The sequence below is a fragment of the Chaetodon auriga genome, chromosome 16, assembly GCF_051107435.1.
Source record: "Chaetodon auriga isolate fChaAug3 chromosome 16, fChaAug3.hap1, whole genome shotgun sequence".
NCBI lineage: Eukaryota > Metazoa > Chordata > Actinopteri > Chaetodontiformes > Chaetodontidae > Chaetodon > Chaetodon auriga.
In genome coordinates, this window is record NC_135089.1 from 20259987 (window position 1) to 20287806 (window position 27820).

At 42.2% G+C, this 27820-nt stretch overlaps 1 protein-coding gene across 2 annotated transcripts; it reads left to right on the forward strand.

Annotated features, from left to right (window-relative positions):
- Positions 1-5710: 5710 nt before the first annotated feature.
- Positions 5711-27820, forward strand: brsk1b (BR serine/threonine kinase 1b). Of its 2 annotated transcripts, none has more exons than XM_076753621.1 (20): positions 5711-7142; positions 7552-7646; positions 10324-10409; positions 10747-10887; positions 12005-12121; positions 12537-12570; positions 12657-12725; positions 13610-13756; positions 17081-17112; positions 17446-17610; positions 19440-19537; positions 19693-19843; positions 19991-20051; positions 22241-22517; positions 22888-22936; positions 24190-24313; positions 24442-24543; positions 24904-25012; positions 25285-25374; positions 25479-27820. In XM_076753621.1, the coding sequence occupies exons 1-20, from the start codon at positions 7055-7057 to the stop codon at positions 25700-25702; spliced, it is 2259 nt and encodes a 752-aa protein (XP_076609736.1). In that variant the 5' UTR covers positions 5711-7054; the 3' UTR covers positions 25703-27820. The 2 variants fall into 2 exon arrangements, with proteins under 2 accessions (XP_076609736.1, XP_076609735.1); XM_076753620.1 differs by having other exon boundaries at positions 6907-7142; positions 21905-22517.

The window sequence follows — 27820 nt, forward strand, 5'->3', positions numbered from 1 at the left end:
ACTCACAAGCAGACATCAATACTGTCAGCTGTTGGTTTGGTGGTCTTAATCTAGCCCCAGAGGGCAAACTCGGACTCCTTCAGGCATCACACGCACACATTCCAAGATTAGCCTGCCGTTAGAGCCTTGCTGTTAGGAGTGTAGATTTAAAGCCACTATATGACATTTGTAATGCTTATAAGCCATGCATATAATTGTGTTAGGCCACTGGAAACAGAGAAAATCAAATTTAGCAGAGAAGTGAGTTCATTACATCAAAACTTTAATGAGACGCCTGACAGCAGTGAAATCACTCTGCCCTCAATCCAGTTCTTTCCAAACTTCACCGGTATGAACATTTCTAAATATATCCCCAAATAATAAAAATCGAATTTTTGACATAACCACTAGTGAACACAAGAGGGAGCCCTGCCTACAACAGCCCCTGTGCATTAAGTCTTTTTGTTGTCAAATTGGCATCTGCCTGCTTGGCAGAACATGTTAGAATGTTGTATCCCATAAGACGCCAGGTGTGCACATCCAGTATATAGCAACCCTGTGTGTGTGTGTGTGTGTGTGTGTGTGTGTGTGTGTGTGTGTGTGTGCAGTATTTGACCTGTGTAAATAGGCATGCTGTGGAATGTTCCTCTAGTAGAAATATGTGAAAGAAAAAACCTACAAACTACCTGCATCCCAGCACACACACACATGCACACACACACACACACACACACACACACACACACACACACACACACACACACACACACTACTTTGGATGTCATTTGGACTTAGAACAATTAAATTCCACTAAAGACTGTAATCTTCAGCATTGTCTTTGCAAGACCACTTGTTGAACACGAGCAGTGGTGAGATCAATCATTAATTTGCACACACAGACAAACTTCAGGTGTAACAGTTACATGAACACAGTGACAAACTGAGCCAGTCTGCGCTTGACATTGGATATACCATCCCCAACCAGAGAGGGGTGTCAAGCTTAAATGCCTGAAGGAGATTCTTCTGGGGGGAGAGGAGAGACAGCTCTTCTGCCTGACTCTGCAGAGAAGAGTCTAAAGGGCAAAGGGCAAGGGGGGCCATACGGCAGTGTGTTCGTATGTATGACTTGGGTAAAGGTTAGGTTAAGGTTTGGGTAAATCTCCAGGAAATGAATGTAAGTCTATGTACTGTCCCCAGAAGTGATGAAAACCTAATGTTTGTGTGTGTGTGTGTGTGTGTGTGTGTGTGTGTGTGTGTGTGTGTGTGTGTGTGTGTGTGTAAAAGGCAGAGGTGGATGAAACATGATGCACAAATCTGTATTAGAAAAAAAATCACATTGTAGGGACCATTAATCACTTTGCCACCAGTTCTAATACCTCAATGCTTTACAAAACATGATAAATGATATTATGAGACAGTAGCCACCAGCTACTATTTTAGCGTTTGTGGGCACTTGACAGCTGGTAATTATATTAACTTTAGTTGACTTTGGTTGAAATCAGACGACAAGCACATCTAAATACCACCAGAATTTAGCAGAAATTGTCCTCCTGTTTGCAGTTTCAGCTCACGTTCAGGCCCTTGACGAATGCAAGGACATTTCCACCACAGGCACAATGTATCTTTGAAATATCAGTAATATAATATGCGTTATATTTATTTCTATGAAATGGTCATCACAGTGGTTCCACCAGCAGATCTTTTAAGTTGTCACACACAGGTGTAACTAATAACTACTGACTGCTGCATTGTATTGCAATAATTACTGGAACTGAGCAATTATTGTTATTAGTTTGACATTTTCCAACTATGACAAGCTAAAATATCTGCTGTGAAAAAGGCCTATAAACCTGATTTTTATATTTGCAATTCACTGATGCACTGTTTTTACAGCTTCCAAATGCCATGCATGCCAGAAACTTAAGAGGCTGTATGACAAAGACCAAGTAGAGGTGAAACATATGTGGGAGGACAGTTAAAAAGCCTCTTGTCTTAAAAAGAGATAAATGAGCCTTGACATGTTCATCTCCAGTTGCCGTTTATTTTAAATCCTTCATTTTGAACTCATTTCACTTACTACTACTGATACGTAATGCTGGTTAAGTAAAGGTATCAATAGCACAAAAACTCTGGGGCCAAAAACAAAGATTTGCAATCCTACTTACTGTCGTGCAGAAGTATTATCAGCTAAATTAATCCATTCATTCTATTCCTTCATCACCAATGTGTAACTACCTGTTGTAGCTGGTTGAGGTGGGGTCAGGGTCCAAAGGGTCACAGTATAAATATATATACTGATATACTGATTATTGGAGTCAGAAAGAAGCAAAAAACATATATAACATATAAAATGTGTATTTATACTTTGGATTTTTCTTTTATTTAGCTTTTTGTGAAATATAGGACAATTGTATTTTTATTTAAATGAAACCATCTGAGATGTTTAGGGCAAATCAGTCTTTGGTAAACCTGTTAAGAACTCATAGACAAAGGACCCCAGCTGCTTTTCTTGCCCTTCAGAAACATTAGGCATCATTAGTTTAGGAATGTTCCAAACAGGTGTTTTTGGAGCATTCCATAACTTTCCCAGTCTTATGTTGCTCCTGTCCCAACGTGTTTGAAACATGCTGCTGCATCAAATTCAGAATAAGCAGATATTTACAAAACTCAATGAATCTAAGACAATAAAACATTAAATATATTGTCTTTATGCTGTTTAACTGAATATATGTCAAAAAAGGATTAGCAAATGATCACATTCTGTTCTACATCCCGATCCTTAGACTCCATTAGACTTTGAGAAGAAATGATAGTGTGAGTAATAGCATAACAGCACCATCCTGTGGTGGGAAAATGCACTTACATTAGCAGTTACCACAACTTCACTGATTAATCTGTGGAAAAAACACTTCACTTCATTTCACTTTGTAAGAATGTGAACCATCCAGAGACATCTGTTAATACTGTGATGCTTTAGGAAGCATCTTTGAATGTAAGGCATGAATGGACGGAGGTGTTCAATGTGCATCCTACTGGAAAAGATGAAAAATGGTATTTCTGTGAGATGGCTCTGTGAAGCATGCTTTTTGACTTGTGACTTTTCTCTCATTTGGGCTTGTTCATGTGAAAAATCCATCTATAGCACACAGATAAACTCACGGACGTGGACTTACGTGCTACCGCTCAAAAACGGCACCATTAGATAATCTGAGCTACATCAACCTGACAGCATCAAGAGATTAAGATTAAAAGAGATTAAGATTTGTGAGTCAGCGTCATACAGATATCACAATGTGAACCTTAATCACAGCACACACACTGATGCCGCATCCAGTGCTTTTGCACATTATGGTCTGCCCCAGGGGTCAGTGGTGTACAGTGGCTGTTCATCAGTTACACGTCCTTTAATCTATATTTGCATTTCATTTTATTGAAGGAGAATTAAATACATAAAGAGCGAAAGCAAAATCACACCTTGTTACATGAATACAGTATATACTGTATAATCAGTAATGTGTTACTAAACAGTATTTTAATTGAGCTTGAAGTGCTGACAACACAATCCACACTGAACGTCCACTCACTGATTTGTTCTCTTGTTTTGGTTTCAAACTATATAATTTTTGAACCAGGGAACCATCACTTTTCCTCTTGCTAATGCAAAGTTGAATTCATATTTAATAAAACACGCCCTTACTCAATTCAGTACAATCTTTAAAGGACCAGTGTGTAGGATTTTGTAGCATCTAACAATTGGAACAGCGTGTAGGAAAAGCTAGCTTGAAGAAAATGTGTCCCCTCTGGAGTCAGTGTTTGGTTTGTCCCTTCGAGGCTACTGTAGAAACATGGCTGTGCAGCGTCTTCCATGGAAGACATGCGGCTCAGTAGATATAAAGAGCTCATTCTAAGGTAACAGAAACACAATGAGTCTTATTTTCAGGTGATTTTACACTAATGGAAACATATATTAATTTAGAGTTCTGCCATAATCTGTCAATATGGCCCCCGAAATGTCACACACTGGTCCTTTAAGTCAACATTTAGACTGAAATGTACTTCACTCTGTACTGTAATTACGCAAACAAATTGGTAGAAAAGGAAAAAAAACAAACAACAAATAAACCCAACAAAACAGTGAACTTGTTTCTTACTTTTTGTACAATATTGTGACTTTGACATGAATTCAGAGATGGTTTGTTAAAATCCACAATTTGCTTCAAACTCCTATCACAACACAAATTTGTGTCATCTGCAAAGAAAATAACTGTCATTTTTTCGGAAACATTCTATATACCATCAATGCAAAAAAAATAAAAATAAACAAATGGGAGCGTTTGATGGTTGTTGTGACTGCACTTGAAGAAACAGTCAAAGTTGTTGGAATTTTCTGAACTGATGGACCTTCATGTCTTTAAGAAATGATCCACTGTTGATTCTCTTTAATTAGTTAAGCATTTCCTCCCATAATATGAATTACTAAATGAGTTGAATTATCCTATTTACTGTAGTAAATGTAGTAAAGAAAGAAATCCCACTAATTACCTTTTGACAAGGCATACCTGTTAACTGAGAACCCCTCCAGGTGAGGGCCTCATGAAGCCTCAGTATTAATCTACAATAATAAAAATAAAGAAAAGCATTGGATGAGTCTGTCCAAACGTTTCATTGGTAGAGATTACTTTGTGTTTTTATTGTTTCTACCTCTGAGAGTATGATGATGAAGTTCTTAGCCTTGTTGGAAAAAGGGTTAGCGTTTTAATAATATCATCATATTCCCATTAGGGGATAAAACACTTGGTTACACTGAGTTTTTCTGTTGAAATTCCAATCTCCTGATAGACTATGATAAACACATAATTTACTTTTTCACATATTTCTCATGTTCATATAGTATTATATTTATATAATTATATGTACATTTAGATAATTAATGCGCATATAACACTATATACATGTTATATATACATATTATGTATATAGTGTTATATACTATTAATTATCATAATTTAAAAAAGAAAAACGAGGCAAATAAGAATACAATTAGATAATTAATACGTATAGAATTGTATTCTTATTTGCCTCGTTTTTCTTTCTTTCTTTCTTTTTTTTTTTTTTTTGAATCTATTTTATGGCTAATGTTCTCATTGCTGAGTTGACCTGTTTTTTCCTCATCCAACACATTTCACTGTACAGTGTTCCTGTGTCAACCTACATATAAGCAATAAAACTGAAACTGAACTGATCTTAATTATCTTTGCTAAAGTTAAACCTCTGCTCCATCCCTGAATGTCACCTAAAGACAGCTGAATCACGCAGCATCGTGAAGTGACATTCATTAAGTGGTTCAATGGAAAATAACCACATGACCTGAACATGTCTTAATAACAGCAGAAACGAATGATACATCCAGCATCAACTCGTGCATCAAATGATCATGAGTCATGCATTAGTTAAGCATTGCTCAGCTATCCTCATTAGAAAGTGTTACCAGTGTTCTGTAACATCCCTGCATGTGTTCGTCGTGGTTTCTAATGTTCTCTTGTTTTGGAGCACACCTGTGATGTTGGCTTGGACCATGTGGTACTTGACAGTCTTTGGTATACTGATATTTTCTGTTGTTGCAGTCAAACACATAACATGGAACTTTGCTGTAGTAAAAAAGGGTGGGGAGGGAGAAGCGGAACCCGGATGCTGATGCTGACCGATGGAGAGTAGGAAGCAGAGAGGAGGAGGAGGAGGGGGAGCGTGAGAGGCGGGGAAAAAGAGAAAGGGAAACGGGGATATCACAGGCAGCAGCAGAGTGGAGGAGACCATCCCGTGGATGATGGACACCCCGGTGGATGCGGGCAACCTCTGACAAACTGAGACATAATTTTCCTCAAGGCGCTTTTTTGTTGTTTTTCATTTCTGTCATTTGTTCTGGAGGCTGCAGTTTGGCGCCGGCTGAGGGAGGAGATGCGGTGATATCATGAGCATAGCCGGCCAGGGAGAGAGAAAGAGACACAGAGAGGAAGAGCGAGAGAGGGAGGGAGGAGAGGCGGGGAGGCGGCTACCACCAGGCCAGCTGAGGATGCTTGTTGTTTCTAGAAACAGGATTAATCACCGGGCCGAGCGCTGAACCTCCACCGGCGCACCGAGCGCACCTCTCTGCGCCGCAGCTGTCCTGACAGAGGGCGCATCGCGCCTGTCTCGCCCGGTCTTGTCCGACGCTGTTTGCCTCTTTGATGCTCTCCCCCCTCTTCCTCTATTTCCTGATGCAAGGCCGGGGAGGGGTGAGCCAAAGTGTGCACCGGATATTGGAAAACCCATTCTTCTTGCTGATGCTGTTGTGATAATAGATTATTATCTGGACAACGCCGCATCTGCACAGAAAGACAGATCCTGACCAAACGAGGCCTGGCTTGAGAAGAAACGGGAAATGTATGGGCTTGGAAGGATTATGAAAAACATTTTTGGACGGTAGCAGCAGCGAGGAGAGGGGGGGTCCCTGATATCGATCAGAGAATGCATTCAATCAGGGTATTCTGACTTGGGATATTTGAGACTCTGCTCTTACGGAAATCAGTCTGTGGCAAATGTAGCCTTCCTGTCCAGGTCTGAATGAGATCAGTCTTTTCTGCCCCACTTTTGACCAGCTGTATAAGCTATATAGGATCAATCAGCTTTAAACTCATGTTATTTATAGCAGGGGGTGGGTTTGATGAGACACGTTACTGTGGACGTCTCCCATCACCGGCACCGGTCAAACCTCACGCGTCCGGTTCTTTCTGATCTTTTCTACCTTCCCTCTCTGAATGATGCTGCTCTCTGCGCTGTAGTCAGAGACACAACCCGAGACTGGGAGACACTTTCTTCTAGGCCTTATAGAGTAGAAACTGGGCCGGTACTCACTCCAAGCACGGACCTGACCGCATGACAAACAAGTGCATGGGAGTAGCCTGCAGGGCCCGGCTTTAGAGCACGTCCTCCGTACCTCTCCTCTCCAGTGATGTGCGTTACGGCATTACGCACGGAGCAGGAGCGACCGCTATCTTGATCTGCCTTATATCAGGAGTAGAATTTCATCTCAGCAAGGATGAGCAGCAAGGAGCTGACGGTGGCCCAGTCCAGCCAGTATGTGGGGCCTTACCGGCTGGAGAAGACCCTCGGGAAGGGACAGACAGGTAGGAGCCTCCTCTTGCAGCAGGGCCAGTAGGACGTCTGCAAGGTGCATCAGCTGATTCCAGAATCCTGGATCACTTTAACACATGATAATCACAGCTCCTGGTTTAATCCTTATTCCATCTGTAATTCTTAACATCATTGGTTTTATTCTGCTACCACCTTCTTAAAGGATGTCCTAGAATTCATGAGCGGCCATACATTTCTTTAGTGTTTGGTGAGAAGACATCACAGCAGGCCTCTTAACACAGATTCCAATCAGCCTTTTGGTGAGCTGAGTTTGGTCAATGTTTGTGACAATGTCAGTAAAGCTTTTTGAATTATTTATGACAACCCCTCCTTCCTGTTTTCACGCTGCATGATGATTTCTGATCCTCAAACATTTTCTTCCTCTCTCTCTGTGTCTCTCAGGACTGGTGAAGCTGGGTGTCCACTGTATAACAGGGCAGAAGGTGGCCATAAAGATTGTCAACAGAGAGAAACTCTCCGAATCAGTTCTAATGAAGGTACAGCACCTATAATGTAGCTCAACTACTTGTCCATCTGCCTATCTTTATGTCTGTCTATGTGCTGTACTTGTTGTGCCTGTTGTCGCTGTGACTGTCATTATGGTGGCTACAAAGCTCAAATCATAAGCTTTCACCCTCCAACCTGCAGAAATAGCAACAGAAATGGAGTCTATATTTTTGTCAAGAAAAGCCCATCTGTGTGTTGTAACTTGGAGCTGCTGAGTGTGTGGGCACTGCTTCTGTATAGCGAACAATAGAGATGATTTCATTCTGCTAATTAAGCTTTCTGATGAAAGCTACTGCAGCTGAAACACATAGGACTGAATTAAAACTGAAATAGCTTTTTCATGTTGCCATTTTTCTAATGTGGCTGGTTTCATGCAGCTTTGAACAGTTTGTCTTTTTTAAAATACAGCATGTTACATGGGGTAAAAAACTTTAACACACAAGGCGTCGTCATTCATGTGTTTTAGACCAACGTCTCAGTGTCTGAGGAAGACTGATTTTGATTATGGTCTGCAGAAAGCTAGAGTGCCTTGTTCTACAGTGTATCAGATCGCACATGCGTAGACAGTCAGGCATCTGGTATGGGTGGCTCAAACAGCATAAATCCGTGTGTTTTTGCCCAGATTTCTTTATATAGCCAAATGACAAATCCAAGTGTTCAATCTTTTGCACCAAAGACAGAAAGCCTTCATCCCCTGCAAATGTCACTGGTCCCCAGTCCTCCGGTTTATACAGTTTTTATATGCTCTGGACAGCTGCCCACTGCCCGCTCTGTGATAACTGTCAGTAACCGCATTACTGGGCTGCTGTCTGCTAGCTTTAGCTGGGACAGCCAGCACAGTAAAGTAGCTTTTTCATGTTGACACTCCAAATGTGCCTTTGCAATTTTAGCTTTCTGCTCAAGGGCTCCAACATGACACAGAGGCTAAACATAAGAAGTTTGGAAATATGTTTCTGGCAGTTGTTGCCCACGTTTGTCCTCTCACATTCACTAATGTAGTCCAGTATACAACCGTGCTGATGTAAAGTCTACTTCTGTGATGCTTGTAATATGGTTTAACCTTGAGGTCATAGTTAGTGTAGTGCCTGACTGCATTACAGTCAGAGGTGTTTCTATTCTACCTTTCCATCAAGTGAAACAGAATCTCATGCACATGGCTGCCATTGGACCAAACATGGCTTATAATCAATAGAATTTGGCCCCATGAAAGGATTCATCAGAACTTTTAAGCATGTTTCAGACTTTATGTTTCAACTCCTAAGACCTTGAAAGACCTCAAACCACAATGAAAATGACATAAACGCACCATCCAATAATCAGTCCAGCCATGTGGAGACCAAGCTGATACTGGGCCTCATTCTGTGCCATGTGTGAGTTTAACAGGTCATACTATGGACAGCTGCTGGTGCTGAAATGAGATCTGATTAACTTCATTCATTCCTTTTATAGGACAGATTTGGATATTTTCAAGTGCATCTTATTACGACATCCAGATCCTTGTGTAGGTTTGCAGTTCATGCAGCCTAGTATAGATTAATCAATAAAATAGCTAATGTCCATCTGTCATAAATTTAAACCTGCATCAATTGATTTTTTGGGCCACTTTGGGACAGTACAACAAGCTGTAAGCACAACATTGATATAATGTGAACTTTTAAAGTTGTGGCTAAGCAACTTAGCAACTGAGCTTAAACGGTTGCTTGTTTACACATCTTGCAGAAACTGAGCAAAATTAGCATTCATCCAAGGCTATTATTTGTGCCATGTGGTGAATGTAAGTCCAGCATTCACTCTCTTTCAGCTCTCTTTTGGTTTCCACCAACTCCAGAACAAGCTATCTGTCTCTTTAGCTGCTAAATGCTCCACTATGCTCACCAGCTAGCAGCTAACTGTGTCTGTCTGCTGTTTGGTTCAAGGCAGGTAGTGCCCATTGTGTTTTTGCCTGGTTGACTGGTGTTGATGCTGGAGAAGAGATTGATGGGAGCGCTGACAGTAAAGTTATGGGCCGTAAAACCAACGCAATGAACTGAAAGATGCTAAAACTCTCCTTAAAGCTGAGGGGACCTGCAGAGTTGGTGATAATTCTGTGTAGGTTTATCACTCTGAGTGGCCCCCTTTACATTTCACTTTTTTTTCGGGTCATTGCTTATAGAAAAATATTGATTCATGCAGCTTTATGTCTACATACATTAGGAGCCACGTCTGAGCAAGCTTACTGTACAGGCCATGACAAGTACTCAAGCTTTGACAGGGAAATGTGACAGACAGCACAGGCTGTATGTCATTCAGAATTTCTAAATATCTTTGTTCCTTCCTTTCTTTCTTCCATTTGTCCCTCACGCTTTTAAAAGCACACTTTGTCGGAATAAATACTTATTTGCTTTTTCTGCCCCTCCCTCTCGACAGCCCCTTTTTTAGCACAACTTCAATGACTTGTTTCTGCCCAGAAATGAATCCCAAGGAATTTACAATACCATTTAACACTGCCTCCCTCTGCTCCACATTTCACCTAACTCTGCCTTTACGTGCTTCCTTCCTCTCTCTATCCTCCTCTTCCCTCTGACATTTCAATCTCCATCATTTCTAACCTCGCTCCTCCTCTTGTCTCTCTACCTCTCTCTTAACCTTTCTCCACACCCCCTCCCCTCCCTCCCTCTGTCTATCCAGGTGGAGAGAGAAATAGCTATTCTTAAACTAATAGAGCACCCTCACGTTCTGAAGCTGCATGATGTCTATGAGAATAACAAATACCTGTGAGTATCTCTTTATCTTTCTCCTTTCCGCTGTCTTTTTTTTTTTAGAAATCTCCGCTCTTTGCTTTTTGATCTCTGCCAGAGCAGACCGAACCTTACATCTGAAAAGGAAAAAAGGTTCTGTAAGACAAAACTGAGATAATTAACCACATGACATGGAAGCTACAAAGAGCTGTGAGTGTGTGTTTGAGTTTGTATGTATAGAAAAAGCATCCGTGACTTGTGTGCATGAATTTGGATGGCAGGTACTTTATTTGGTATGTTCCTGTTACCAAAGATCCTTCTCTTTCCAGACCTGTTTCCATCTTTCTGATCTCTCTGGCCTTCCGTTTCTCAGGTACCTGGTGCTGGAGCACGTGTCCGGCGGAGAGTTATTTGACTACCTGGTGAAAAAGGGCAGGCTGACCCCCAAAGAGGCCAGGAAATTCTTCAGACAAATCATCTCCGCCCTTGACTTCTGCCACAGTCACTCCATATGGTCTGTGACAGGCTAATGGCCCCTTTTTTTTTCTTTTGTGTGTGTGTGTGTGTGTGTGTGTGTGTGTGTGTGTGTGTCTCTGTTTGGCTCTTAACCTCTTGTCATTACATTGTTCCATTTGTCCACATTTATGAGGTGGTCATGTGACCTGACACCACCATGTCTAATGTATATATTAGATTAAAAAGACAACATTTGGCAAGTTACCCCCAAATTAGCCAGCTTACTTTGGCGTTTCATGTTTCTATGGTGAAATAATTCACCGGTGTCCTTTTTCCCTGCCTCTACTGGCACCACTGGCTGCATTTCTTTGTACATTATCGCCACTAGTAGATCAGTGAAATAGTGTGAAACCATTGGCAGGCTGTCCACAAGCATGTGCATGCACATGTGTGTCCTTGTACATGTGCAGATGCACCCACTGATGGAAAAAACTGCTCCACAGCACTCCAAAGAGCACCTTTAATTTACCAGTGCTATGATTCATGTTATTAACCTACTGACATCATATTAATTCATCACAAATGATCACCAAACTAGCTTTTTTTTTACTGAAAGCTGATGTTTAAACCTGAATGAAATAATATACATTTTATTAATAATATAAGTTGGAATAATCAGCTTCTGACACCAACCAGCCCATGTCATGGAAAATGTGACAGATGTTTGATTTGTTGGACTTCATGCAGTCCAGTATGAGCTGGTATGAGAACAAGCATTCCCTTAAACAAGCGTTTGGTGGAAAAGGTTTGGTTTGATCATAAAACCTCTGACATGCATCCATGTCAGGTCCATCTGAAAACCACCTTTACTGTAAAAATCTGTTCATAATCATCATCAAGCTTATTGTATTCCTGGAAAAGACTATTTTTGTGTCCACTGACAGCAAGAACCAGGACACACACATGACCACTCTCTGTTAAAGATCACTATGCTTTGACAAACAGCCAATCTCCATTTGGGTAGAAGTGTTGACATGTCATATGAATTAACCAAGTGTGCAAACAAGGTTAATTTAGCTTTAGTTGCTGTTAATGGTTTGGAAAATCCTCAAGATCTTTCATTGAGCGTGTGTGTGTGTGTGTGTGTGTGTGTGTGTGTGTGTGTGTATGTTCAGTCACAGAGACCTGAAGCCAGAGAATCTTCTCCTGGATGAGAAGAATAACATCAGGATAGCAGACTTTGGCATGGCCTCACTACAAGTCGGGGACAGCCTGTTGGAAACCAGTTGTGGGTGAGTACTGGGCAATGGGTTAAAAGCAACCTGTATTTAAACAGTTGATCAAATTTGGTGATATACACAAAGTGTGCAGAACATCCACTCAGTGCTCTGTTGTGCTTCTTTCCACATAATCGATGGCTTTGTTCATAAAGCTTAAACATTTTGAAACCACCTGCCCATCAGGAGGTGGAAAACGTGGATTTAACAGACAAATTTAATAGGGGATTGTAGCTTTCACCTGGATTCACCTATTCAATCCATTCCATGGATCGAAGAGCGGGTGTTCTCAGTTTTTGTACACTCAGGCTGCAGTGTTTTTTTACATGAATCAGCGCTTTATACTCACAGGAAGTCACTGCTTCCTTTGTCTGTGTGTATGTTTGTGTCTGATGAATTCATTTAATAATTTCACCTTCTTTATTTATAGATCCCCTCATTATGCTTGCCCAGAGGTCATAAGGGTATGTTTCCTTCTTTATCTGTGTGTGTGTGTGTGTGTGTGTGTGTGCATGTCTAATACCACCCTGTCCTTGCACTTGTGTTGCAGGGGGAGAAGTACGATGGTCGCAGGGCAGATGTTTGGAGCTGTGGAGTCATCCTCTTTGCTCTCCTTGTGGTAAGAAGATCCTTCTGACATCCTAGTTGTTTCTTTTCTCTCTTCCAGTGTTTAGCTGCGTGTCTTTTTCTCCCTGACCTTTGACTCCCACAATGCAGCTCAGGTCGAACAGTAATAATAACACTGTTGGCACCTTGGAGCAAAGTTGCGATGAGCTGCTCACCATTTTGTTTGCGTCTTGTGCTATACTAACAAGATAGTAGGATGCACAGGCCTGTGGGTGACACAGTACCCGGCTGCTGACGGCTTTACACTTTTCCACTGAGTGACAGTTGGTGGGTGGAACCTGCCAAGAGATGTAGCAATGCGCCAGCAAAAAGCAGGGAAGAAAAAGACCGCTTGCAAACATGGATGTAAAAAACACACATTTGTGAAGCCTTAAATATAGATACAATGTGTTTCTGTGTGAAGCATAACACAAAGACATCGCAGCATTTGTCTGCAAGAAAACTGCACTGACCAGCCCCTCCAAGCTCACTAATTATCACATGATATCTCATTCGTTTAATCCATAAATGAAGAACATAACCCTCTGTAAAAATGAGAATTGTATTTTTACACTTCAGTTATTGAACAGATTAAACAAACAATATACAGGATAACACAATTACTGAGCTTTAGAGGTTAGGCTAGCTGTTTTCTACTGATTCCAGTCTCAATGCTAACCTAAGCTAACTGCTTATGGTAAGACAGCAATTTCCCAAAATGTTGAAGTAATGCTTTAACTATGTTGATTGTGATATTTTTTGCACAGAAAGCAACCAGCCACAGACAGTTCATGGTTCCACTTGCACTTCCACCTCACCTCTGTGCATTTCTTTTTAATGTGTTTTCTCTCTCGTAATCTATCTTCTGTCCCTCCATCATCTCCCCTCCCTTCCCAGGGTGCCTTGCCCTTTGACCACGACAACCTGCGGCAGCTTCTAGAGAAAGTGAAGAGTGGGGTATTCCACATGCCCCACTTTATACCTCCGGACTGCCAAGCTTTGCTCAAAGGAATGATTGAAGTCAACGCTGACAAGAGGCTGACGGTGAGGAGGGAAGGGGGCACGGGGCTTATACGGGGGGAGACACACACACCTATAGTGATATATTGTTTTTATCACAGTGAAGCTTAAAATTTGACAATTCATTTCAGTTCAACTGAAACATCATCTTGGACACAAAGAGTTACTAAACCCCTCAACTTTACGACCATTGTCCAGCCATAGTTGAGCAAATGACCTGTCAAGCTTTGGATTTCTCCACATGTTGAAGTGATGTGCAGGAGGCTGTTGTGAGAGTGATACTGAATCCTTTCTGAAACTAAAACACAAGAGCTTAAGGAAGAAAGGAATGGATTAAACAGTGTGGTTATCTAACGAAGCTGCAAACGTGAGCATGCCCGGCTAACTAGCTGACTACCTAACCGAGCACTACTTCCAACACCAAGGAGGCTATCAGTAATTAGCTTGTGGCGATATAGGTTAAATACAAAAATTCAGCTGTGTAGTATTTTCTCACTGTGTGGGCGGCCTGGTTTCCCCTCACATAGTGTTTCCTGTAGCTCTGCCCCTCAGCTGCACCAGTTTTAAACATTTGTAGCTCCGTCCTGCTTTTTATTGGATTTGGGGGAGTTTGCACTCCAACAATCCCATCCAGCGTTACCCTGTGGTATCTTTATGTTTGCCAAACACACCGGCCGGCCCTTCTCCTAAAAGCCCTCTCTCTTCTAACATTAAAGTAAAAATATGCTGTTTGAAGCTACCAACAATTGTGCTCAGCAGGCAAACATACAAGAGCAATGCTGTTTCTTTATGTCCATGTCTTCTACATGGATTATCAACAGCTGCAGCTGATGCAGACTTTTTGCCTGGAGCACGTAGCGCTAGCCTCAATCTTTTAGCAGGTATCGTGTATGTAGCCATCAAGTTCAAGACACAAACAAGGCCCCTCTCAGAGAGTTTTCAGTTTAAAAAGGGTCAGCTGGAAGCAATAAAAAACATTAGCCAACATTTTTAACTCCTGGAACTAATGCTAGTGTAATTAGCTAGCTACAGCTGATAAACCCTGTCAGCGACAATTGCCATTTCAGCCAACAAAATCAGAAATACTGGTTGTGACTGCTTCTGTTTGTAAGAAAGGACCCAAAAATTATGCAGCATTTTGATCTGCCTCAGTTATCATTCTAAACTGCATATGAATGGAGAACTTGACGGGAAGTAACAGTAACAAGTGAAGGCGGGTCAACCGTTGCCACTCACATTGCACCTCATCAGTTTCTGCAGCACATGAAGCATGAACCAGGCATTTAGGAAGGAGGGAGGAAGGAGCAGAGAAGACCCAGCCCCAGGCTGCTTCAAGATGTGACAGAAATTGATGCTGACACAGGACCTTATACAGGGAGGAAGAGGGAGACGAGGCAGGTGGACAGAGCAGAGCAGAGGGATGGGCCTGAGGTATTGCTTAAAGGCATGAGTGGAGTCAGCCATGACAGGGCTGGCCTGAGTCTTTATTTTTGTCCTCAAAGGCAAGTTAGCAGTTTATGTGGAAACAGGACTCATGGAAACTCAAAATGTGTGAAGGACAAGAGTCACGTACGTATGGATGCATGTAGAAGAATGACTGGATGGATGAAGCAGCTTCATCAGTGGCTGTGAAGAAGGATGGAGTCACCGAGGGTGTAAAAGACGAGGAACTGGCTTCCTTTTCACCTGAATGCCAGCTTTCCTTCCTGAAAGCAAGGCGTTAAAAGAGAGAGGGGAGAGGATGAGTGAATGAATAAATGAATGGCTGAGTGAATGGACTGCTAGAGGAAATTCCACTGCACTCAGGTTATGAAGAGAGGCTGGGATAAAGCAGGCATGTGGGGTGGGAATGAATTCATGTTTAAGAGGCAGAAAGATAGAGACAGCTGTGATAATGTGGTTGGCTACATGCTGTACAATAAAGACACAGGGAAAGAGTAAGTCTGGTCAGTTAGTCAGTCAGCTACAACAGAGCAGATGTAATCAAAGCTGTGGCTTCGTCTGATGAGCTGTTGATTAATGGAGCCTGAAACCAGGTCAGACTGTCTCTCCCTCTGTCTCTGTCAGTCTGCTAGCAGCCTCCATGGTAAACCACCCACCATGCAAACAGACAGATTTCAATCCACTTCAAAGCTACATGGGTAACTGGCAAGGAGAACATGAGGAAGTGAACCCACATAATATTAATATTAATATCAGTTAGGAAACAGGAATGTTGGAGTGTCTCCTCTGTGCTGCCTGCATGATTTTATAGGCAAGGTAACAAATGCAAAGCTCTTACTGTATGCAGCTGCTTACTGGTCTCTTCTCTGCAGAAGTATAAAGACAGCGTTCACAGAAGGCCCGCTTTTGACTTTTTACATGCTTGCAGAACTGCAGCTGCTCCATTACTCTAACCCCAAGAGATGCTGTGCAGTATTGATGCAGTGGTTACACTGTATGCAGTCCAAATGCAGAGAGGGGACTTTCACAGAGTACAGTATATAATGTACAAGGGGATATGGGAGTGGACTGCAGGCAAACTTTCTGCAGTTGTGACACTAGAAATAGAAAGTTGTTGCTAGAGGCTCTGTGAGGCTGTACTTGAGCTACATGCTAGCATGTATGTATGGTGTAATGTTTGCCATGTTCATCATCTTAGCTTGTGAGCACACTAACCTTTGCTAATTAGAACTAAGCGTAATGTACAACTGAGGCTGACGACGATAATAATAATAAGAATTAGAATAATAAAAATTAGGATAATAACAATAATGAACTGTATTTGTATATGCGTTGAGGTAAAGTTGTAAAGTTGGGGTATTGTAATTCATCTCGAGTGGGCCACGAATGTCTGCAAAAACTTTTAAGGCAAGTCTTTTGAAAAGTTTTATAGAGATTAAAACTCTGTCTCAAAAAAATGCAATAAAAAAGTAATAACTGACCTTGTTTATAGTTGGAGGTGTGCTGTCAGCAGTTCTACAGATGTCTGGTTTACAATGGTGGTCTATGGGGCAGGGGATTTTTGGTTGCAATACCACAAGTGGCCACTGGGAAAAATTCTAAATCTAGCTGAGTGACTCGGCCACATCCAGCCCTTGTAATACATCCATAGAGAAAGCTCATAGGAACACACTGAGACAGGCTAATTCCTCAAACACGTTTGTTACTCTCTGGCCAACTCTGTACAAACAAACAACTAATTTTAGCATTATGATTGTATCTGCAGTGCTGGCGTGTTCAGTTTGACAGCAGCTGCTTCATCTTTGTTGACTTGTTTCATTTTAGGGCTACAAGATCAGTTGTAAAAATGGGAAGACATGTTTGGATCAGTGCTTCAATATTGTCTTCTATTTTTGTTTATTACAGCTAGAAGCAATACAGAAACATGCCTGGTACCAGTAAGTACATTCAGTTTTCTTACTTTTTTTCTTTCCCTGTTCCCTTCACTCAAGCCAGCTGCACCCACACTATCCTGCTTATATTTCAGAATTACCTAAAAATCCCCCTATACTCTTATCATTAAAGTGACAGCAGTTTCAAAGCAAGATTCAAATTCTTTCCCTATCTCTACCTTATTTTTGTTGGGAATTATCTGCACCATAATATTAGACTGTGAAAACCTGTCTGATGTTGGACCCCAGTGTCTATCAGTGCTTGCTGTAAACTTACGGATGTTTCTCTGTTTGTATACTTGCACATGTTAACCACATACACTGACCTTTCCCTGTCAGGAGTGGTCGTAACGAGCCTTGCCCAGAGCAGCCGCCCCCTCGCCGGGTGTGTGTGAAGAGGATCCTGTCCTTAACAGAGCTGGACCCTGATGTCCTGGAAAGCATGTACTCCTTAGGGTGCTTTAGAGACCGGGTCAAACTCACACAGGACCTTACAAGTGAGGAGTGAGTAAATACAACCCATCTAACATTTCCATTTTGAAGAGAAGCAATGCATCCATGTGCACCAGTGCTGAGTAGTAAACATGCTGGAATATGTGACAGGAAGATCTGCTTTACCTCCAACTGCTGATGAATATTCATAGAAATGAATGAATGAAAGAATTCAAAACATTAGTGTCTGCGCTGCGCCTGTTGGTCTCCAGACATATGCAGTCATTAAAAGAGCTGAACAGACATGTCAAGTCTCATAGAGGCCCAGATGCAGTTCACAGGTATGCTTGCATGCACACTAAAAAAGAAATTGCATAATTGTGTGTGTAGTTAATCTAATTTCTCTCTCATAATGTCTCACTCTCTCTCTCTCTCTCTCTCACCCTCATTGTCTTTTTTGTCTCATTGTGGCCAGTCAATTACTTACATCATTAATCTGCCTGGCATGGCAGGAACAAGAGCAACAACATCAACAATGGCCCTTTTATCTCTCTCCCCATCCATCCCTTGTGTCCCACTTCTCTGCCAAAATGATTTGGCTTCTCGCTACCCACAATGCACCGCCGTCCTCTTCAACAGGACAAGCCAACAAACATTCACATCAGAGCTGCACTTGTCAATGTTTTTTTTATTGACAGTGGATCAAATGATTATGCGTAACGTGAAAGGGGTCATCATGACAAACGCACAGATCGTTATCCGCCGACTGCTCAGCTCTACGAAGCATTTTAGTGTCATTCAGCTCATTGTTTGTTTGTTTCTGGTCCAACTCGACTGTTTTAACCGAGTCTCAGCTCTCATTGTCACCTTTACCAGCCACAGCAGGCAACTGTAGTCAGTGAAAAAGCTCTGATGAATGTACTGTACACGACCTGAGCAGCACCAGACAGCAGACAGACAAATGTAGCATCGAGCTGGTGAACATGGTGGAGCACGTAGTAGCCAAAGAGCCAGATATTTGTCTAAGAGCTAGTGGAAACCAAAATGAGCAACTGTTGGCTAATATGTAACTTTGTATGGTGACAATATTATCAGTATTTTGTGTGCAGTTTTCTGGCCCTGACCTCAAGGGGCCAAATAATCTATTAAAGCAGGTTTAATTTGTGCTACAGTTGCGTTGACCCTCATTAACATTAACTTTACTTTGCTGAATTAGCCTGCAGGCTAATTAGATGGCTAACAAAGCAAAACAAAAATGTCAGGTGAGCTGATTTTTTAACTCAAGCAGCAACTTTCAGTGACTTAAAACAGCATGTAAGTCTATAAGTCCATCAATGAAAACAGTTATTTTAAGGGTTAAGGATGATTTCATTTTTAATAAACAGTATAATTATCAGAAAAATGAACAAATAGGTAAAGCTGTTTACTTCACAAAATGATTTATTGGTAACAGTAATGTTGCAAACATCAGGTTATAATAGTCCTTAGGCACCTAACAGTGAGGCCCCTGGGTCAGCTAAGACAACGCTGAGGCTGATCCTAGGTTTGTGTCATGCTATTAAAAGTCAGGTTTTCCAGGAGTTCATATCAGACTCAAAATTGTACCCACTGCTGGTTATGTGCACAGCGTTTCACTGGATGTTGTCTAATGAGAATTCTGAATGGTGTTGATGGGAGAGAGGCAGAGGAGAAAATGGCGAAATCAGCTGAGGCAGAACAGGCGGAGCATCAAGGCCACTGTGGCTGCAGGACATGAGGGCATAAGGCCAAACTGAGGGGGCACAGCAGCCATGGCCCTCATGTCCTGTATGAAATTCCTGTCTTGCTGACGAGCCTCTGTCTTTTCCTGTCAGTTTAACCTGACCTTTAAATTCTGTGTCTCTCTGCATCTTCTTTTGCAGGGAAAACCAAGAGAAGATGATCTATTACCTCCTGTTGGACAGGAAGGAGCGATATCCCAGCTGTGAGGACGAGGACCTGCCACCCAGAAACGACATAGGTGAGAAAACTTTTACAGTCTAACCAAGGACAACAAGGCAACAGCTTTATTATGAAAGAGAACGTTATTATTCCTCTGAACTTTGCACTTTTGAGAACTTTTTTAGGATTAATTATACTTTATATTTTTTTTTACTAAAATGTCTGTCCTTAAAGACCCACCCAGGAAGCGCGTGGACTCACCCATGCTGACGCGTCATGGCCGCTGTCGTCCGGAGAGGAAGAGCCTGGAGGTCCTCAGTGTCACAGAACAGGGGTCTCCCACCCCACCTCGCAGGGCCCTGGACACTAATGCACACAGCCAGAGGTAAACCAGCACTGAGATATCATGCAAGCTTTTTTCATTGATGGAATTATGGATTACAAACTACAGAATTTGTTTCGATTGTTGCACCTGAAACTCCCGTTCACCTAAATGATGAATCTTCTTGTTGTTTGTTGCTGTCTTCAAAAGGTCTCGCTCAGTCAGCGGAGCATCCACAGGTTTGTCCTCCAGTCCTCTCAGCAGTCCCAGGGTAAGAACTTCACCGCATTCTACTCTATTCTACTGTGTTCAACTGTGGTACTGAGCTATTTATATATTATATTTGTTGCCTCCCACCAAAATAGGATTTGACTTGCTATCTAGAGACACAGAGGAAGACTAGATCAGCCATGCTAAAGCAGCTAATGCAGATTCTCATAGATATTATTGCTACTGTTTACAAGCAGTTAAAGCCCTAATTTCCTTTTTTAGATGAGAAGATCAATACCACTCTCATGCACTGAATGTACAGTAAAAATAGAGCAACCACTAGCTTCCTGTTTGCTGAACTTAACACAAATACTGGTAAGAAAACGAAACAGTTAGCCTAGTGCTGTCCAAAGGTAACAAAATCACCCTACCAGCACCTCTTAAGGTCACTATTTAAGTCGTTATATATTGCCTGTTCAGATCGGTATGAAAACCTGCATGGAAAAACAACTGTTTGTGGTTGTAAAAGTGGAGTGTACCAGACTATTTCCTGGCAAAGAGGAGTAAATTCCTGGATGGCAACCCAGCAGGGTCTCATGAAACAGATATGGCATAATGTGTTCATTAGTGAGCTTTATTAGACTAACAGAACCAGACTAACATTAGTTGTTTCTCCCAGTTTCCAGCTGCTACCTCTAGCTTCATGTTTACTGTAGAAACAGAGTGGTATCAATCTTCTAATTTCACCCTAGTCAACAAGTATATTTTTCCAAAAAGACCAAAACCAACAATGCACTGCTTGCACTAAGGAAGTACTAAGTAAGTACGTTCTGTGCAGCCAACGCCTGCAGCTAATTCCTCCATAGAGCTCCATTTTTGTCCAAAAACTATTAGAACATATTAGTGTTGGTCTGGGTGACATGTTCCTTTATTAACACAAACACAGGCACTGTGGTTTATTTTAATTCAATGCCACGTACACCCTCGTGCTGCTGTAAATACTTGCTAACGTATCAGGTGTGTATTCATCTGCGGCTGAAAATAGTGCAGTTTCCTCCTCTTCCTGAGAAATATTTAATAAAACTACATTGCCCAGTTGTTTTACAAAAATATTTAGTCCCGAAACTACATATTTGTGGCCAGTTTTCAAACATTTGCATCTTAAGTAGAGACCAGTGGGCTTGGGGCTGTGTCTGAAAGACAAAGTAGGGAAGTCAGTTAGTAGTGAGAGATGATCAAATGTGTAACTTTTGGTCTTTTTTCTTTGTAATTGTTGACAATAAGAAGACTATTCAAAAGATTCCAGCGTTATCCTTTAATTTGCAATCATTTTTATATTTATACAGGTTCCTGCAGGCAACAAAGTGTTAACTGTAATTCAGTTGTAACTAATCAGTCAGTCAGTCTTTGTTCGCTGTCTGCAGTGTTGTAGACTAAAAACAGTTGTCTGATGTGTCAGAAATCTGTCTTTCCAGGCGTCTCCTACGAACACACTGTAAACATGTGTATTATTGGCAGCTTCAATATATAAATATCAGTTTTGGCCATCAATAGCCCAAAACCAAATTTCCTGTGATGCTGTTTTTTCATGATAACCCTTTGTCAGACTGTCGCTGCTAGCCCTACCTTTCCATCGTACTGTCACATTCTCAGTCATACACATTCCCATTTCATAGACACATCATGCTGTCTCGTAAAAAAAGTCTGTGTGCACATGCTAATATGGACAAAAAGAGACTTAAACACACACATAACTATACCCGAGAGTATCACAAAATCCATCTTCCATTTGTTGCGTCTGATCGAGGCTTGTTTAAGAACCATTTCCTTGACCCATAATTCATGACCATTGCTTTCTCATCTGTCCACCCGTCTTTCCCTCCTTCTCCCCATCTCTCTCTGTCTGCCCATCAGAGCCCGGTCTTCACTTTCAGCCAATCAGAAGTCACCCCCACCTCTGCTTCCACCTCCAAAGAACCCAAACCAGGAAGTGCCACCACCTCTCGGCCTACCCGCCCAGCGCCTGACCCAAAAACCCAAACCCTGCCCTCAAAGGGCCCCACTGACCGGCCCCAGCTTCACTCCATGAAGTCCCTCCCTCTTCAGAGTCCACGCTCCCCTTCTCCGTCCCCCTCCCCACTCTTGTCCCCCATTCCACGCTTCTTCAACTTCCCCTCTCCCTCTGTGTTCAAGTCCAAGAATGTCCACTCGTCCTCTAACTCCTCTGCCACCCCTCCTCCTGTGTCACAGGTCACACCACAGGGCTCACCGCTGCCCACCCCGCTGGGCACACCTGTGCACCAAATCCAACACCCTTCCTCCACCACCCCTCCCTCCTCTTCCTCCTCGTCTTCTTCTTCCAGAGCGGACGGAGCTGGTGGGGCCTCGCTGTCACTGACCCCGCCCTCAAGCCCAGGTGGCAGTGGTGGTCTGGCCGCCTCGAGCTCCGCCCATTGGAGAACAAGGCTCAACTCGTTCAAAAACAACCTTCTGGGCTCGCCGCGCTTCCATCGCCGCAAACTGCAAGGTGAGTGGAGGGGAAGATGGTGTGAATCCTCTGCACTGATTGGTTGACATAATGCATCCTAAAAATCTGGTTTACAGCTGGAGAGCGATATAATATTTTTCTCCATCAGTGTGAATTTGATGCTTAGCTAACAGTTTAAATAATCAGAGTTGTCCTACTCTGCATTTGCATCCAAGATAGAATCTATTATTACCAAGAAACTTGCTGCAGCCCCAGCCTGCAGCCTGCGGCTGTGATGAGTAATGTCTGATTCTGTGATAATCTGTAATTAGAGCAATTAAATTAGGGCCTGTCATCAAGATTCACTGCCCTTTTCCCTTTTCCTTCCTCTCTCCTGTCTCTCTCTCTCTGTTTTACTCTCTGTTTTTAGTCCCCACATCGGAGGACATGTCCAGTTTGACTCCAGAGTCCAGTCCAGAGTAAGTTCACACAAGTCTCCGTTTGTCTTTCTCTATTTTATACCTAAGAGCAGTACAAAATTTAGACAGTTTGTTGTGTTCGTTGACAAAACTTGTGTTCGCCTGACTTCAAGGCCCATTTAGTAGTTGTTCCACAGCTTTCATGCTTTTGAACTCAAGAACAGACATTGTTACTGTCAAGAAAGACCTTTCAGATTAAATTGAATAACTTGTTTTAATTTACATTTTGAATTGTTTTATTTTCATGATCATACTAGTAGGATGAACTACTGAAGCAGTGTTTAGTATAAGAAACAATCATTGAACACAGGAAATTGCACTGGAAACATGGTTGAGTATGTATGATTTACTGTAATAAAAAAAAAATTCTGTCACAGTGGATCACACGACTTCATGTATGTAAAAGAAGTTGAATACCCGCAGAAAATTATCACCCACCTGTATGGATTTCTCAGCTCTACAGAGCTTTTTAGCATTTTTCAGCCACTTTCTATTGTTTTTCGTCAGGCAAGGTTTCTTTCATCAACTTCATTTCCAACATGAGCAGGCAGCTGTTCTCAGTAAAACATTCTGACAAACCCACTGCACACTTTCTGTTCAGCACATAGCTGAAATATGAGTCAATACTGGACTTCCATTCATGAGGTGGTCAAAAGCACAACTCCAAATCAACTCTGTAACTGCTGGATAAGAAACAGGCATTTCAAGCACTGTTTGCTAGCTTGGATCGTTTCCTCTGCCCATAAGTGGTCAAAAAATCTGTTACTGCAAATTTAAAGACTGAATATGAAAACAGTGACTTGATAAACAGCTCTGCAGAATGTGCCACAGTCCTAGTTGCAGTGCTTTAGCCATCAGGGCCCCTTAGCTCTGAAACGACGCTGTAACACTTTCACTCTTCATGTTCATTGTTGCAGATCCCTCCACCAGCACAATCCCCTGGAATGATTTGTTTTGAACGGTTTAATGTTCATGCATGTGTTGTGTTTTTAAGGGTTATTAGTTCTCCCGTTCTGCAGAATTCTGGTCACTGCTCAGATATTTTTCTGCCAAATTTAACAGTATGACCAAAATGCTATAAATAGTCAATTCCATGACGTGAATGTCTCTGACTGAACACTGTGTCAGTCATTATAGGCCAGTTAAAAATATAACATCCAGTCTGAATATTTTGTTCTCTAGTTCATTTGTACTTGTGTGAAATGTGTGACTGGAACTAATCTGTCACATATCAAACACTCATTTCTTTGCAGGCTGGCTAAGAGGTCCTGGTTCGGTAACTTCATCAGCCTGGAGAAAGAGGAGCAGATCTTTGTTTTGATTCGAGACAAGCCGCTCAGCTCTATCAAGGCTGACATCGTCCACGCCTTTCTCTCTGTGAGTACGATTAAGCTTAGATAAGCCTTGACAACTTCCAGCATTGCAGGATAGTACCATTTGTGGTGTTAAAGGCACAGATTTCATGTTTTTTTACTGAGCATCACCCTTTTCTTGTCCCTCTCCAGATCCCATCCCTCAGCCACAGTGTGGTGTCTCAGAACAGTTTCCGGGCAGAGTACAAGTCCTCCGGCGGCCCCTCTGTCTTCCAGAAGCCTGTCAAGTTCCAAGTATTAATATATTATTATTTTGAAGTATTCTAAAACTTTCCCAGTCTTTTATTGCTCCTGTCCCAACCTGTCTGAAATATGTTGATGAAACATGCAGATTACTTAATATTGCATGCTTTTCTGCTTTAAAATTACAGTTACATAGATTGAGAGCTGTTTGTTTTAGCTTTATCCTTAAAGCCACTATGTGTAAATCTGAAAATTTTCACCTTTGGTGCCCCCTAGTGGTTGTAGCAAAAACCCAGCAGATCCATCCCACTGAAACACACAGACCAATAATAATCACACAGACCTAAACTTACTAATGCAACAATTTCGGTCATGAACTCAAAGACATGTGGTCCTTTCTCTCTCTCATAGGTGGACATTGCTTTTTCTGAGGGAGACAGGGAGCGAGAGAGGGAACGAGCAGAGAGGGAAGGAAGAAGAGAGATGGGCATCTACAGCGTCACCTTCACTCTAATAACAGGTGGGAAGATCACGAGCTAAAGTCTTTCTGTTCGGATTAAGCGGTGCAACTGTAAACAAAGGTATTGTAAATTGGTGCAGTAATAGTACAGTCGACCATCTGCTTCCTACTTACACTGACACATGCATGCCAAGTGCACATGTAAGCTCATGTGCATTTTCACAACTTATTTCTGCTGCACCCAAGTGGCCAAAGAAGTTAGTTATTGCAGATTTATAGATCCTGGAATATGAGGAATATGATCTAACATGAGATATCGTCTCTCCTCTCAGGTCCCAGCCGCAGATTCAAGAGAGTGGTGGAAACCATTCAGGCTCAGCTCCTCAGTACTCATGATCAGCCTTCTGTGCAGGCACTGGCTGGTAAGTTGCACACACACAGAAACAAACACACACACACAACATGTACCAGTAGGTCAGCTGTTGGTTTCACTTCTCCTGTCCCGATTGTACCCCTGACCCCTCAGATGAGAAGAATGGTCAGCTTTCCCGCCAACCCAGCACTCCATCGCGTCAGAATTCCCGGCGTTCGGAAAGCGGGTGCGAGCGGGAGCGTGGAGAGAAGGACCGTGTGGCAGACGGGGGAAGCGGGAGCGGGAGCAGCAGCGGAACCGTCTTACAAAGGCGAGGGTCAGGGAAAGACAAGACCAGACTCCTCTCGTCGTCCAATGGGACGCAGTCTCATCCCTGAAAAGAATGTTCTGGAAGAGAGGCGAGGGTCATCTGCCTTGCCTTGTTCTCTTCCTTCCCTCAGTCCTTCCCACATTCTTTCCTTCCCCATTCCCTACTTCCTGCCTTGCTTCCTACCATTATTCCAAAGTAATGGGATGTAGGAGGGGGATGTTTATCCTTGAAGCTGATCTAGGATTATGATGGAGAACACCCCACAAATGGCTGATTTTAGCAGAAATGTATACTTACGGGGATAGCAAAGGAAGTTTGAGCTGATCTCTAGTCAGCCTTCAAGGGCAGCTTCACACCAGAGGGGCAAGTCCAAAGACAGGATGTGCAAAAAGTCCCACCTTGCCAGAGAAATACAGGAAAGCTCACAGCCAGAAAAACACAGCGCTCACCCACTCCGAAGAATCAAGAAAGCACACGTCCTTCCCATCCACCAATCACATGCAGCACATGGTTCAAACCACCAGGAAACCTCCCATCAGTCATAACGGCACAGGAAGATACTGGCCAGCAACAAAGCCTCTTCAGTCACTCTCTTTTATCATTTTCTGACCAGCCAACTGTCACCTGGATCATCAAGTCTCCTCAACACCACCTGACCTTACACGATGAGTCACATGACAGGAAGCCCGCTCTCCTCTCTTCCCCTCACTTTCTAATTGAAGACAAAAGTGTTTTCTCAAGCGAAGCAACAAAATGATGTTGTCTTTCGAGAAAGGAAGGAGAATTATAGGAGTCCTGTATTAGACCTGATTGTTCAAGTGGACATTATGTCTAAATAATTAGCAAACTTAAGGCTGTACTTTAACAATCAAGGAGTCTTAGAGCAGAGGACAAAACACAAAGAAATGATGGAGAATGGATCTGTGCGGTCTATTTAACGTAGCCCCAGAGCAAAGGGAATATCAAAATAAGGTTTTCCTTGAGTGTATGAGCAGCATAAAGTCCCACAATTACTTCTGATAAAGCTATGATACCGTATTGCCTTTAACGGAGGAGAAAACAGTGGATAGTTAGATTTAGCCCCATTTTGAGGACACTAGTCACACCACAGGTAGAATGTCTCACAATTGAAAACTCCCGCTAGAGGAGTGGGAGATGAATAGATAGATGGAGACCAAACCGAGGATAGCTAGCAACAGGTTTCCATTTGGTAGCAAAGGAAGGACAAAAAAAAAAAAAAAAGTGGCCAAAAGTTTAAGCTATCTTACAGATGACAGTGAAAGACAGTTGCATTAAACAATAAGTGAGGATTTGTTTCCTGGTCTATCTCAACATTCATATGCCACATGTACATTGAAAAAGCTATTGTTTGCTGTATTTTCCTCTCATGCATTCTGGCTGTGAAACTTCCACGTGTGACTCGACCTTGGATGATAGGGGACAAAATCCACAGTTGGAACATTTGTTTAGCTGAAGCTAATATGAGGCCTCTGCACTCTGAGTTAGCCTAAATAGCTAGTCACAGCAGGCCTGTCAAACCTGGCGAAATGCTGTACATGGGGCTGTAGTAGATGAGATACTGTTGTTGGTACTTGTAGCACAATAGCCTTCCATGTAAATAACGTATTTAAGACCCCTTTATAGGTTCTCAAAATGAGTCAGTCTGAGTTTGCTACCACTCATGGAACATTGGCTCAATTTGCTAGCTAACTAGCTAAAGCCGATTTTGACAGTCGATTGTCAGTCAGCAGCTTGAAAACAATAAGTCTGCTTTGGTCTACTAGTAGAGAGGTTATTTTTAGTAGTTATTTTTAGCAATTGGCAGATAACTGTCGGAAATTCCTGGTGTAACTGACTGAGATTAGATGGAGAAGGCTGATATGATCGTTTCTTCCTGACTGTTGCTGCTCTTACTGTCTGCTCAATATGATGCAAATGTGGCACAAGCCAACATCAGACAAAGATAGACATTTAATTTGGCTAACTTGGACTGCCAAGTGCTCTTTTTAGCTTTAGCTGATCTTTAGAATGCATTTTGCACTGTTTTGTCTCCTATCTCTAATAATGGAGTCACTTGAGGAGGGGATCAGTTCACAGCCAGTATGGAGAGGAGGAATAGTACAGTGACCTGTAGCTCCTTCAGTGTACTGAACATATGGGCATGTGAGTGTTGTATGAAAGGCTC

What these genes read in the sequence shown, in the direction of transcription:
- brsk1b (XM_076753620.1), top strand. Translation starts at nt 7,055, where the DNA reads ATGAGCAGCAAGGAGCTGACGGTGGCCCAGTCCAGCCAGTATGTGGGG. An exon ending in CTGTTGGAAACCAGTTGTGG is followed by an intron (nt 12,122 to 12,536) that starts GTGAGTACTGGG and finishes CTTTATTTATAG; the next exon opens with ATCCCCTCATTATGCTTGCC. An exon ending in CTTGCCCAGAGGTCATAAGG is followed by an intron (nt 12,571 to 12,656) that starts GTATGTTTCCTT and finishes CTTGTGTTGCAG; the next exon opens with GGGGAGAAGTACGATGGTCG.